The sequence below is a fragment of the Melopsittacus undulatus genome, chromosome 12 (assembly GCF_012275295.1).
Source record: "Melopsittacus undulatus isolate bMelUnd1 chromosome 12, bMelUnd1.mat.Z, whole genome shotgun sequence".
In the NCBI taxonomy this organism is placed as follows: Eukaryota; Metazoa; Chordata; class Aves; order Psittaciformes; family Psittaculidae; genus Melopsittacus; species Melopsittacus undulatus.
Genome location: NC_047538.1, coordinates 9,182,233 through 9,196,531, shown reverse-complemented (window position 1 = coordinate 9,196,531; position 14,299 = coordinate 9,182,233). Strand labels below are relative to the sequence as shown.

The 14,299-nt window shown below is 38.0% G+C and overlaps 1 protein-coding gene across 1 annotated transcript in view; it reads left to right on the top strand.

Annotated features, from left to right (window-relative positions):
* Positions 1-14,299, top strand: part of CFAP74 (cilia and flagella associated protein 74) — a 72,090-nt gene that overhangs the window by 25,651 nt on the left and 32,140 nt on the right. Inside the window, exons 3-9 of the mRNA XM_031043909.2 lie at positions 7,206-7,356; positions 7,437-7,527; positions 9,134-9,280; positions 10,203-10,301; positions 11,842-11,946; positions 13,081-13,254; positions 13,811-13,921. Of these exons, the coding sequence (XP_030899769.2) occupies positions 7,233-7,356; positions 7,437-7,527; positions 9,134-9,280; positions 10,203-10,301; positions 11,842-11,946; positions 13,081-13,254; positions 13,811-13,921 (851 nt within the window). The 5' untranslated portion in view covers positions 7,206-7,232. The remainder of the gene's footprint in view (positions 1-7,205; positions 7,357-7,436; positions 7,528-9,133; positions 9,281-10,202; positions 10,302-11,841; positions 11,947-13,080; positions 13,255-13,810; positions 13,922-14,299) is intronic.

Sequence of the window (14,299 nt, the reverse complement as noted above, 5' to 3'; positions counted from 1 at the left end):
ATTTATCTTTTCCTGTGCTTAACTTAGTATTATTATTCAATACCAGTATTTCAAATGACAACTAAAGGGTGGTGGATGAGGAGAATAACAACTCAGTGGGATCCAGGAGGAGAAGAGGCATACAGATAAACACAATACATACACAAATGTATACAGCTTTACACCTTTCAGGGTATTTTCAGTTGACCTTCTTTCATATTTTTCCTACTCTTAAGACTGGTGTTCCAATGAACACCTGTCTTCTCTGAGAATACTCCTTGGTATTGTTTTTCTCTGGCTAAACAGTCATCAACTAATTTACTACTAGCAAAAAAGTGTTTTCTGTCTTCAGGATACACCTGTAAAAATAGGAAAATTAGCCAAGGCAAATCGTACATGTGTAATGAATGTGTGTATCTTATACATGTGTATCACATATGTATGTGTGTCAGTATGTATATTTTTGTATTTTATACACATATAAAATGTATGTGTGTAGATATTTGTGTGTATTTTGTACACGTGTAACATACGTACGTGTGTGTGTGTGTTGTGTGTTGGTTTAAGTTCATTATGGCAGCATATGCTCTACAGGCATAGATCTTTCTACAGATTTGACCACAAAAGCAAGTTAAAATGAAATGGCGATCATCTAAACAAATCACTGTCTAGAGAATTCTATTTTCTACAACAGCAACACTTCTAGCACTCACTCTATTTGGTCCTATGAGAAAGTTCTTTGCTGTCAGTGGTTCTGATACTTCAAAAAAGAAAAAAGAGGAAGAGGTTCAGTTCCATGCTTTCTCTAAATTCAGCACACTAATTCTCTTTCTTACTTCTACCATCACATGCCTTTTTCAGCAAAAACCAGCAAGGTGAATGTCCATAAAATCCTTAATGCAATTGTGATGGGAGGATTGTCATAATTTTTCCAAAAGAACCCCTTGTAACCAAGATATACTACAAGGGTTCTGGTTATCCCTTGAAAATAAACTATCCATCCCTTTCACTGGACATTGCATAGGGATATTTATCCAATTGTGGAAAACATCTAGAATGATCAAGGTTTCATACTGTAGATTTGGATTAACAATGTCATGATGAATAGAAGAATCACATACAGGGAGTTTTCCATCATCACACCTGGATTTAACAAAGCCTCCTGTTATTTTCACAGGACTGATTTAGCTATCACTTTGTATCTGTACTTCAGAAACAAAGATGTTCTAAGATCCATTCTCACACAATTCCAAAATAAACGTGCAGTTTCTCTCAGATAAATAAATTACATTTGATGTATATGGGCCTTAATCATATCCTCTATATTATACAGAAGGACAAATGCTGTGTCGTTCAGGCTTGGGTTTAGTTGAATCTGCATACAAGTATGTATTTAAGCTAAATAGGCTGTTACATATACATGTGCACCCCCAATCAAAATTAATAATTCCTATTAGCCAAAGGGAAGAGAGGGACAAAATAATAATAATCAGTAATATTTAATATCCTACAATTCTAGCAGAATATCCCAAACTCTTTACAGTCAATGACAGATTAAATTTTCTCAAGAGACAGATTAAAATACCCAAACAATTAAAATGGCTACTAAAACATCAAAACAAAACAAAGAAGCTCCGTAAACCTTTCTCATCTAATCCTCTTGAAAATAATTAAAGCTTTCCTTTAGCTACTGCCTTGGAAACGTCAAATATTCCTAAAAAGATGGGCTGTGATACTAAATGTTTCTTAAGCCTGTTTGCTACTCTGCTAAATGTCTGCTCATCTGTGTGGCTGCAGTCATTGGTGTTTGTGAAAATACCCATCCTACAACCGGCCCTTGTACATGGAGCTCCAATGGATCATCAGCATGGGATGAAGCCATGCTTCAGCATGACCAGGCTGTCAGGTCAGGGTTACACAGTTTGGAACAAACCTTCTTTTTTGCTGTTGTACATATAAACCTGTAGTAGAGTGGGCACAGCAATGTAATAATGACTATCATGATACCTAGGTCAGTATTTCTGGATTTTTTGGCCATGCCAGTCTGTCAGAAGTTGGTGGGCTCTTCACACATCTGCACATTTTTACAGGTAACTATCATTTAAACATTATTAATTATTAAATCATTAGTTGCAATTATAATAATTATATAGCTAATAAATACATAATAATTATAATAATGATTCTCTGAATCAGTACTGTATTAACAATTTCTAATTGCTAGAGTATTTACTCATTACAGTAGTAAGCAAAAGTCACAACTTTGAAGTAATGTTTTACTGTAATCAAGACCAGAAACTCACATTTCAAAACTTGTAAAGTATTTTTCTTCTGGAGCACTTAACAGATGGGAGTTTGCTGGTCACAGTCATCCCTATTTTTGTAACTGCTACCATAAAATAAAGTATTGGAGGGCACAATTTGATGACATTGAGGAGAAACAGACTCCTTGATTTGGGCCAGATAACAAGTTTACATACTCCTTTATTACCTCAGGATTTTGAGAGCATATCAAAAGGACATTATTTAATTTACAGCTGCACTGCACTACCTGATACATTTAATAGATCATTTTCTAAACAGGACAAATGGTTTTACTGACAGAAGGGAAAGATATCATATTGTCACATACAAATTTTAGAGGCAAAAGATGTACCACAACAGCTAATTAGTTTCACTCATGATTCCACCTAAATAGCTCATGAAAGACTGTTGTGGCAATGTCACATGTACCCCTATCTTTATAAATGGCTTTGGAAATACCAGTAGCAATCACATGTCAGGAATACTTAGCTCACTTCAGAGGCTGTACTTTACTTGCACTGTATGAATGTCCCATGGCCCCAGCATGTATGTTTCTGTATTTAATAAATATCAGTATAATCACAACATTAATTCTCTTTTCACTTAAAGTGCTGGCTGAGAAATGTAGTTTTCATGCTTCCAAATGTTCTGTAGAACACCCAGTTCCTCCCTCAGTCCGCACACATTTGTTTGACAATTATGGAGTGCAATGCGACCAGACACTTTGCCTTCTTTGTGCAACAGATTTAGGATGAAAATCCCCAATTTGCCCCTGTGCCGGGGCTCATTCCAGGACTGGAGGTGACTGTCTTATTCCAGTGGTGTTGCTCTCAGATGTATGCTCCCAGCAGATGCCATTGCAGGTCATTCCTCAGTGGAGTCCTCTGATAGCAAGTGCCCCTCTTGTTCTTTCTTACCACATCTGTAAGGATGACCTGTTGGTAAGATGCTTGCCCATGTTTTTGCTGTTGTTTGCAGGCAGGTTTTAATCCATATCATAAAACAGGGCCAGAGAAATTGGTTTATGTAATATGAACCATACTGCAGAAGTTAAGATTCCATTATTGGCATGCCTTCCTGCCTAAAAGCTGGAAAGCTCCATATATGAGCTACTATCACCTTGGAAACGGTCAGAAAAGAAATACCAACTGCCTGCAGAAGCACAGTGCGCAGACACAGAGCAAACTGAACTGTCCAGTTCTACTAAGTTTCAAATTGATCATGAGGTGGTACTAAAGGAATGCCACTGAAATGCCTCTAAATTTAATTCACAGTAAGAAAAGAGCAGGATTTTGATTTATACCTGCTTTCTCTGTTACCCAGTTTCTAAGAGATGTATCACTGGTGGTCAGTGCCTACAGAATCCATAAGAGCAGCGAAGTGTTTTTATACATCTGGAGCTTAAAGCTGGAGTAGAGTCACTGACTTTAGTTGACAGTTATAAGTTGTGGATTGGGAGATAAGAACTGCAGATACTTTCTCTCTTCTCACATCTATATGGGAAATAAAAATCTAGACTTTCTCCAGTGACAAATTATTCACTCCCACAAATAATGACCAGTGGCCAGGAGATCATGTAGTCAGATGTATCTGGTAGTGTGCACTCTGAAATGACTGCTGCTGACTGGGACTGTTGTAAAACTGCAGTAACAAAACATCTGGTATATCTGGATTCAGTTGGATTAACAATTTGAACTTTGTTCCTCTTCAGAGTGACTACTACACCTACACTTCCTAAAGAACAGCAACTCAATTTCTAATCATCTCCCAAAACTTTCTCTGGCAGTGCCCGTAATCCATTGTGGTTTACAGCAAGGGTGCAAATCAGCTATTTTTTTTTTTGACTCAAGCACTGGTTAGTGTTTTAGAAACCTTAAAGGTTAACTCATTATTGATATAACTAGTTATCATTTTTTGTTGTTCTGAAAATCATCCAAACAGTTGTAACCTGGGGTTGAATAAATAACCTGAATAAAAATATCACAAGAAACTGAACATCAGTGATATTACCAGGTGTTCTTACAAGTGTTTTCTTGAGGGGAAAAAGACATGTTTAGTTCTTTTACATTCTGACTATTGGAGTGTGAGAACTGGGAGTTTCAGAGTTAACTACCATTATAACTATTCTAGATCAGCAGAGAGAGCTATACAGCTAATCACTGCATATTTTTAGCCTACATCTTGTAGCTTTAATCCTGCAATGTCTGTATGTAATTTGATTTATGTAATATGAATAGATGCCATAAAATCAAGATTCCACCATCCATAGAGCTAAGTATTTGTAAAGAATTAGGACCTATAGCATAAGTGTGGGACAATGAATGGATCACTGTAAGTAATATATGCTCTACACTGTGGGTGCCAGTGGAAATAAATTCTTAGATTAGCAGCATGTGCATGGTACTGAAAAAACAGACTTTACTTCTCTGAGCAACTATAAAAAAACTACAGAAACATTCCTACAGTTAAATACATCTGAGGATGCCTTCTCTCTCTGTGTACAGACCAGTGTGTATTTAGGTACAGAGCATTGCTTAAAGAATGATGTCCCATTGGTTTAATGACTGAATTACTTTGAATCTTTGAACACCTGAATTACTCTAGCATGCCATTTAGGCCTAGTACCAGCAGTAAGGGGACAAGAATCTGCTTTGCTCTGAATTGAACTGTACTGTCCCTTAACTGTGTCAAGGTAATACAAGAAATAGAAAAGGAACCTAGTTATTACCAATGAAGAGCTAAAATCTGGTAACCAAACACACAGCAGTGAACAGAAGATTCTTCTCTCGAGGAGCAAAGTATTCCAACCAAGACACATGTTAAATACAGGTATTTGGCTTTGTTGTGAAAAATACCAAACATCATCTAAATAGTTTTTAATTTAGCGATTTTATGTATACTTATAGTGCATTAAAGTGTTACAAGGAACCTCAGACCCAGCAGTTTCTGCTGGAGCTAAAGGATGCATTCAGAATGTAACATTACAAATGGGCACCATGATCAGTACACAGGCTTTTTGCTATAACCTTTAATTAATAACTCATGGTGACATGCTATTGTCAGAATAGTCCAGGTTTACTTCAGAGAAGACATTTGAGACAGCTTTGTTCTGGATTGAAACTCGGAACTTTCAACTGTTGGAGGTGCACAACCCAATCTTTATGATTTTGGCACTGCAGAAAGTCAGGCGAATTCACTAAAAAGATTATTTCTAATTATAATGCCACCAACTTGCTTAAAATTTATAAATGCATGTAGAATGAACACTGAAGCTGAAACTATCTCTTTAAATTTACCTGAAATCACCTGAACTGCTACTCAAGACGGACTGGGCAGTGTCCCTGGCACAGTTGCTCACCCGTGTGGTAACTCACATTAATGCCAAGAGAAGCGTTAATGCCTTCGGATCCCTCAAGTACCAGTCATCCTTTGGGAGCACGTGTCAAAGCTCACAGAAATGTATGAAAACTCTTGTTAGTCCAAACGGGAAAGATGCTGTGTGTTGTAGTAGCTCATATTTTAACTTACACTACTGAAAATAAAATCATCGTCAAGCAAGAAAACCCTGATCAACTGTTCAGCTGTTTCAAATCTCTGTATTCATTGGGTTGATTAAACCCCTGAATACCTCCCTCCGTTCTGCAGGTTTAGGAAAGGGCAAGTTTCCAAGCGGGAAGCCGTTGTGGGGAGGTGTGCTCGCGCTCAGGAGGGCCCGCCCGGTTCGCACCACCACCCCGAGCGGCGAGGGGGTTTCAAGGCAACCAGCGCCGCCCTCCCACAGCGACTGCAGGAGACGCGCTCCCTCCGGCGCCCCCGCTGCGGTCTGGCGGTGGTTTGCTCCGTTGCCGTGGCAGCGGCGCTAACGGTCGTTGCGCGCGGCAGCAGAGCTGGGTGGCTGTGGGGACGAGGTTTGAGGCTCTGAGGTGAGGGCGGTTGTTGCCGTCGCAGGTGTGCTGTGTACCTGGTGCGGGGTATTGCTGCGGGACAGTGGGGGTCCCGTGTCGGGATGGTGTCTTGGCATCTGTCGCTGCCTGGTGCTTTCCTTGCGGAAGGCCTTCGGGCCTCACGCCGGGCTGTAAATTTTGAATTTACCCACAGCTCTGTTGTGTCGGTGTTGGACTTGTGCTACCTGACAGTGCAGTTTAGCAGAAGGTATCCTGGCTGCTGCTGGTGTGTTTGGCAGTTTGTTTTATGTTTGTGTTACTTTTTAGCACCACTGACATCCTTAACTGTAGCCTGTTGTTGCAGAAATTCTACCTTGGCTTTAAGGTGGTTCTTATAATTTAGCCTACCCTGTACTTCAGATTCCATGGAGTGTGTTCTCTGTTCCAAACAGGATAAAATAGATCCTCTCTTCTAGTTCATGTTTTGAGTTCTGCAAGAGGATTCACAGAAATGCACTCAAAGCTGAGCCACCACCTTCATTAAAATCGATCAGATGTACAAGTCTCTGGATTAGTAAGATCTTAATGAAATGCTCAACGATGTGGTAATAACTCATTCTAGAGGATATATGGAATTTGCTGAATTCTAATAAATTTTATCACTATTTGAGAATGGTTTACCTAACAGTGGATGGCTGTATAAGATACAAGAGCAATCAGTGTTTGTTGGAGTTGTTCCCTAACCCTTCTGAGTAAAGTGGTTGCTAAGTGGATAAAATATGTTCAGGGTTGTTTTGTTATTGAACTGATAGTTATAAAATCCAAAACCTAAAACAGCAGTGTCCTTTCTTCTATATAGGAGATTTATTAAAGTGGATACCCCAGATGTGGGACTGGTACAAAGGTGTGTGATTGTATGCAGTTCTTTCACATGCATTAAGTAATTCATGCTATTAAATCATCTCAAGAGATAGTCATCACCCTTGTGAGTTCCTGGAGATTATATATGTATAAAGTATGACTTCTTTTCTTTCTTAGCCTGGTTGTTTTGAAAGTACTACCAGTATGGAAGATAATGAGAGCAGTTTCGGTGATGTAGAAGAGCAAAAATCTTCTCTAGCATTTCGGGAAGAGGAAGCAAAAGAAGACAAAGCTGGTCAGCTCTCTAATGTGGAAGAATGCTGGAAAGGTGAAAATGAGGAATTATTTTGCTAGCTCACAAAAAAAATCTATTTTAATATTTTAAGTACCTGTTTTCATATCTATTAGAATCCAAGGTTGAAGAAGAGTTGACTGGTGGTAGCAAGATGGGAAACAAGGACACCTCTGAAGAAGTTGGAGACAAACCTGGTTCTAGCATGTAAATCCTTTGTTACCATTTCTAACAGAACATCCTTTATAGTGTTAACTTAGCTTTCCAAGACAAGGTTTGGTTAATTCAGCTATGTGTCTGTTGTTAAATTACTCATAGGCTATACAGACCTCTCCACAAAAAAAAAAGCTGATTACTGCTATTAAAACAGTGAGCTGAGTAAGATAAAGACGTTTATAATCTGAAGCTGCTGTAGGTATGTACATAGAACACAATGATTGCACCATGTTAATGTGGGCTAATTGGTTTTCCTCAAAGGAGTGTTACACTAACCAATTTACACTTTTAAAATCCATCTAGCTCTTTGCAGTGATGCATAGTGTTTGGTTTGTATTCTTCTGTGCTTTCATAGAACATCAGGAGCTGCTGGAAGAAGACAAGCTGGGCTGCTGAAGAATACCAGTGATGGATTGTCATTTTTCTTAATTTTTCTCAGTGATACAGAGTTTTGTACCACTGTGTAAAGTCAATTAGCACAGAATTGGTACAATGATAGATTAGTACTACACTGATTTTTATAAGCAGGTGATACTGATTTATTCCTGAAGTAATAAACTGACATGTAACAGAGGTCATGAATGGACAGGAATTCAGTGGTTTGAATGTGGCCTTAAGCAGTTGCTTCTCTCTTCACAAATGTGACTTCATGTTTCGGTTTGCTTTTACAAGACTGTTAATCACTGCCCTGGAATGACCTACCATGATTCATTAGGGACTGTAGTGACAGGACAAGGGGTAACGGGTTGAAACTTAAACAGCAGAGGTTTAGACTGGATATAAGGAAGAAATTCTTTACTGTTAGGGTGGTGAGGTACTGGAATGGGTTGCCCAGGGAGGTAGTGAATGTTCCATTCCTGGCAGTGTTCAAGACCAGGTTGGATGAAGCCTTGGGTGATAGGGTTTAGTGTGAGGTGTCTCTGCCCATGGCAGGGGGGTTGGAACTAGATGATCTTAAGGTCCTTTCCAGTCCTAACTATTCTATGATTCTATGATGAAAATCTCCAATAATGTTTATTAATATATGTATGTGGAAAGTTGTATACCACATATATCTACTGCCAGTAAATGCTGGCAGTTTTACCATTATCAACAGATAAATTCAAATACATGAAAATGATGTAAAAGTCCTCAAACTTTAAGAACTCTTCTTGCTATATGTTTAAGCAAACCAAAATGGTAAGAGAGATTAGCTCACCCCACAAACCCATCAGCTGTATATAATGTTTTAAAATAGTTTAGAATGTTCCCTTTGAAGTTTTAAACTATTGTTCAGGAAAAGTAGAATCTGTAAACCCCAGGTATAATCAAGAGGAGCCACAGGCATTTCAAAACCAAGACATATAATTAATACATTAAATGTGGGTCTAAAATGTCCGACATTAGATACGCAAGTCTAAAAATCTCAGGTTAAGTGCATTTAGGTAAACTTGTATGGATTATGTTTGGTTTTTCCTTATTTATACTGGTCATATTTGTGGCTGTTCTGCTAGCACAAGAGTAAAATAGAAAACAACTCTCAAATATGTAAGTGGATGACATATGAACTTCATGTAACTTTTCCATTTCTTATGTTTTCATGTGCTTCAATTCAAAGGGAAAGCTTGGAACATAATTTGGGTGACAATGATAATATTCAGGCCATGAAGCATAAGGATAGAATCTGCTTATTGCGCTTACAGAGGAACCTAAAAGAGCTCAATGACATAGCCAGAAAAAAGGAACTTGAGGTCCAAAAACACAGGTTAGTGTTTAAGCAAACATAATCCATCAGCATAAATCACCATCCAGTACTGGGATACTGCATCTAAAGTTTATAGATTCTTTTCAGGACAGTAATGTGATGCAAACACTTGTTTAATATAATATATTCAATATATCCCAAACCCTTGTAATGAATTAAGGATCAAGGATAAAATTTAATTAAGTACTTGAAAAAATAAAATACGGAAGTGAATGTTGAGGAGGAGGTGTTTGGTCCGGGAGAATTTGGTGTGAATTAGATGTATGCACAATTGTGCTGGTTCACCAGTCAGCTGGAAACATCAAGTGGAAAATTAATTGCAAACATTTTCTTAACTGTGATGGAAATGATGCATTAGAATCAGTGAAGATACTTTAAACACTCAAAAATAAATGTTTGACTATGTTAAGGTCACAAAGATGTTCTTTAGTAACAAATACCAGAAGAAGGCTGATGTAAGGAGATGCTGTTTATGCTGTTGTCTTTTTTGGTAATATCTGAACTATGGATGAAGTCAGAAAAAATTCGTTACATTTTCGTGGATTTTTGGAGAAAATGTTTGATGTTAACAAGGGCTTCTGAAGAACCTCAGAGTAAGATCTTAAAAGAAAAATTGTGGGGGTGTGGGGAGTGACAGAGCACTGGAACAGGTTGCCCAGGGGGGTTGTGGAGTCTCCTATATTGGAGATATTCAAGGCCCGCCTGGACAAGTTCCTGTGTGATGTACTGTAAGTTATCCTGCTCTTGCAGGGGGTTGGACTAGATGATCTTTTGAGGTCCCTTCCAACCCTTGGGATTCTGTGATTCTGTGAGCTGGGGACTGAAAGGAATCCTAGCCGTGAATCTTGCTTCCAAAATGAAGAGTTTCATCAGGAAGAGTAAAGAACTTACAAAATATGAATAATCCATTTGTTTCTTGCAGAGACAAGCTGCGTACCTGTCAGCTGCAGATCAAGATGCTAGCAAAGCGTCTGGATTATGTAGGCGCTGAAATTGAGAAAGAGGAGGAGGCTGGCAACGTGTAGGTAGAAAGTATTTCTGGATACCAAAGATTACAGGCATTCACTAGGCTTATCTGTGTGTAATTAATGCATTGGCTTGGGGATCGTTAATCTCTAAGCTTTCTGGGCTAGAGGTAATATTCTGTCAGGTAAATCAGTGCAGAAAGAAAAATAAGAATGGACAAGAAAGAGGCATATATTTTAAAATATAAAAAGAGGTTATTTACCCGCTCCTGTCAATTAACATTTATCAGGGTCACAGTCACATCTGTTCAATGTGATGAACCAATGCCAATGTGCTATAGCAATTTCAGTGGTCATGGTTTTGCTTCTCGTAATTATTCCAATCAGGAATCATATATATATCTGCCATTTCTTTGGTTGGTTTGTGTGTTTGTTTGATGTTGCAAAATGCATGAATGCCTCTCAGGAGTAGTTCTGCATACAGGAGCTATGCTGAGACACTTATGCGGTAAAGTGGGAGGCAATTCACTGTGCTCTTCACATTTGGTTTAAATAGAAAGAAGTGGGTGGCTTGTGTACCAGGCACCAGTGTATTGTGAACAAACTTCGCAGCTGCATTTCATGACCTGTGTTAATCTTCAAGTTAGTATATTGGTGAATGATAGAATTATAAAGGTGGGTTAGCTACCAAAATGGAATAGCTGCTTAAAGAAAAATGATTAGTTGAATGCTAATGAACTTCTTTGATGGATGCTGGTACTCCCTGTTCAGAGACAGTCTTAGTAACAACTACTAGCAAAGACAGATAAGCATTGTAGTTCTTATGCTTCTGATGGGTCATATTGTGAAGTCTAAACTTGCAGAAAAATAACAGTTCTCACAATCTATTACATTTAACAAGTGAATAGTTGAATAGAAAGACTTGATACATTCCTAGCTTATGCAGCTCAAAGGCATCATGTTTTAGCAATAAAGAAAATACCAGCTACCATTAGCATCACTGATGCCCAGTACAAAAATTCTGAAGTTCGAGTAGTAACTTCAGATAGAAGATCAGTTTTCAATGTTAATTTAGAGGAAGGGAGTTTATGTTGACCATAGTATGTTGACCATCACTGTTGATTATGTAGTACACTGTCTACTGGTTTTCCTGGATAGAGAACACCAAGGATGATAAACAACTGTGTGACAATGCTGCCATTGTAAGTTGAATGCACGTAATATCGTAATACCTTTTTAAAAGCAAAATCGGCCAAAGTTCTCCAGGTTCACCTGAACTTATTTTCATTAATACTAGTACCTTTACTAGCGAGAAATGAATAGTCACATTAAGTTACAGGTCCGTGCTTTTGAAATCAGTCCTCCTCTGTACATTTCAACCAACATGTAATGCTTTATAGAAAGCTTCACTTTTGAATGAAGAACGGATATTTGGAAGGCTAAATAAAGGACTGCACAAATTAGAGGAATTCTAATACATAAATCTCAGCCTTAAAGCTATTTTCCATTGTTGCTGATCTTGGGAGAGAGGTGTATTAATTTTTAACCTTTATTAGTTCCAGTTTCTTGCTGATTGTTTCTTTTTAATGTTAACAGTGCAGCCTTGTCCCGCCTTTGGGCAGTGCACAGGCGACTGTGCACTGAACTGGAGCAAGAGAAAGATTTGGAGTTGAAAATTGGTTTGACAATAAAAGATGACACGTAAGTGAGGGCATGAGAAGACAATGTGATGGGAGTTAATCTTTATTATGTTCTTCATATGCTGTACTAAACAGCATATTAAACAGTACTGTTTCTTGAGTTGTTTGTAAATGTTGAGCTGCATCACTTGAGGTCGTGTGAGGCTGGCTGCAAGACAAAGGACCTTGAGAGCAATTTGTAGCCTGAACAGTCTATTGCTTAAGAATTTGATTGCTGTGGCTTAGTCCCTGAGTTGGTTTTGCACATGTAAATGAAGTTTTCATTTTATTTGGAGTTATGCATAAAATATGCACCTAAACAGATGTCATTTTAAATGGAAACTAAGCTGGACTAAAGTAAACCTGCTTGTGGTACTGATTTCTGAGCATAAATACTTCCTTTATAAGGCATAAGGAAAAAGATTGAAATTGAGAATGATGGACACATTGTAGTGGTCCTGTGTATGTTTATGCTAAGCTAATTTTCCTTTTTAGCTGCACATACTAAATTACTTACATAGAATAAAATATCTTGCAGAAGGCAACAGGAGAGTGTGTTTGTATTTTGACACCAGAGATGACACTGCTAATGCCCCTACATCAAAGGAGGAACACAAGCACCAGCTTATAGATGTGCTTAACCAAGTGGTTAACCAGAATGCAGAGTGTTCTGCTGCAGCGTTGTATAATAGCTTTAAAATGCTTGAGCTCTTTATTGTGTGATTAGGAATAACTCTATTAATCTGTTTATTTCTATCCCTATCATATCTCAATTCCTTCAGCAAAGCATAGAAGAATAAAAGCTATGGCCTGTCCCTGAAGTTGTTTACTGTTGGAGAAAAAGCTATTTTCCTAATTTTTCTAATTTTCTAATGTGAATTTGGAAAACGGAACCTTGAGCTTTTTTTTTTTACTTCTTTTTTTTTTACTGATATTTTTAATGTCTTTAAAATTAAATGTAATATTAGATAGGAGCCTTGGTCTGAAAGGTACAATACCTGTGTCAGTAACAGAGTATGATTTACAATATAATTGAAAAGACAAAATAAAACATGGCTAGATTTTCATTCTCTCTGGCCTTTACTTACTCGGGAGCCTGAAGTAAGTGGGTAAAAGTCAGCATTTCAGTGGAAACAACTCACACTTTGTTTTAAAGGCTTGAAATGTGGCGCATAGAAACTGAGCAGGGAAAATATGAAAATCTCCATGAACAACTTAAAAAAGATGAGGAGGAGCTAGAGATGAAATACCAAGAACGAGCAGAAGTGCGGATTTGGGAGGCAAAAATAGCAGCATTGCAAGCAAAAAAAAATCAGCAGTCTAGAGCAAAGTAAGTGCCTAGAAGACAGACTCTGCTTCCTTTCTCTGCATTATTTTTAGCCAATTCACTATTTCAGGTGTTGAAAAGATAGTTTCAAATATTAGTGGTATTGTGTCTCTTAGCTGGGTGTTGCTTCAGGAACATTTTATGAGGAAATGGAATTAAATTAAGAATTGTCCACAGTCTTGCAGTTGTGCAAGTAAAGACTTGTGAGCTATGGAAATAAATGTGCTAAAGACAAACTGTGAAAGCTTTTTGTCGAAGGAAATGAAGTTTATTAGCTCAGACTGATTGTGTGCGTTCTGCATTTCTGTTGGCTGCCAGGATCTTCTGAACTGATGATCAAGTTCACTGGGATTTCTTGGAAAAAAAGCAGGCACCATGACATCTCTTACTAATTTGGCTGTGGGTTTTGTGAAAACAAGAAACTGTACAGGGGAAAGGCAGAGACTAATGTCCTCCATCATGTATTAATAAACTCCCCAACCTCACCCTTAGATGTCATTGTATTAAAATCAAGGTTTACTTACTCCTGTGCAACTGTTGGTTTGCCCGTGTTTTGTAGAAAAGAGAAGGAAGCTCAGAAAGAATATGAAGAAAAGCATAAAAAAATACTTGAAGATGCCAAAAGGAACCATGAAAAAGCATTTTGCTTCCTGAGAAAGAACATGGCAAGGTAATTGTTCACTCCTTTTCTGTCATTGTACATCCTCTGGTGTACAATACTTTATCCTTTAGTCTTTGGAAAATATTATTTTTTCTGCTAGGTGTATCTTATGTTACACTTGGAAATCTGCCACAGTACCTGTGCTGTGAAGCAGTCAAATCTTACATGGCAGAGAGAGAGACTTGGAAAGAAGAAAACCCACTCACTGTCCTGAGACAAGCTTCATATTCCTTGTAGCTGAAGGGACTGTCTTCTTGAGATGCAGAAGGGTCTGACTATTTATAGGCATTAATAATAATCTGAAACATATATATATATACACACACACACATATTCTTTCTAGTTTACCATTATATTAGCTGCAATATCTCAGGCTTGATCCATGGC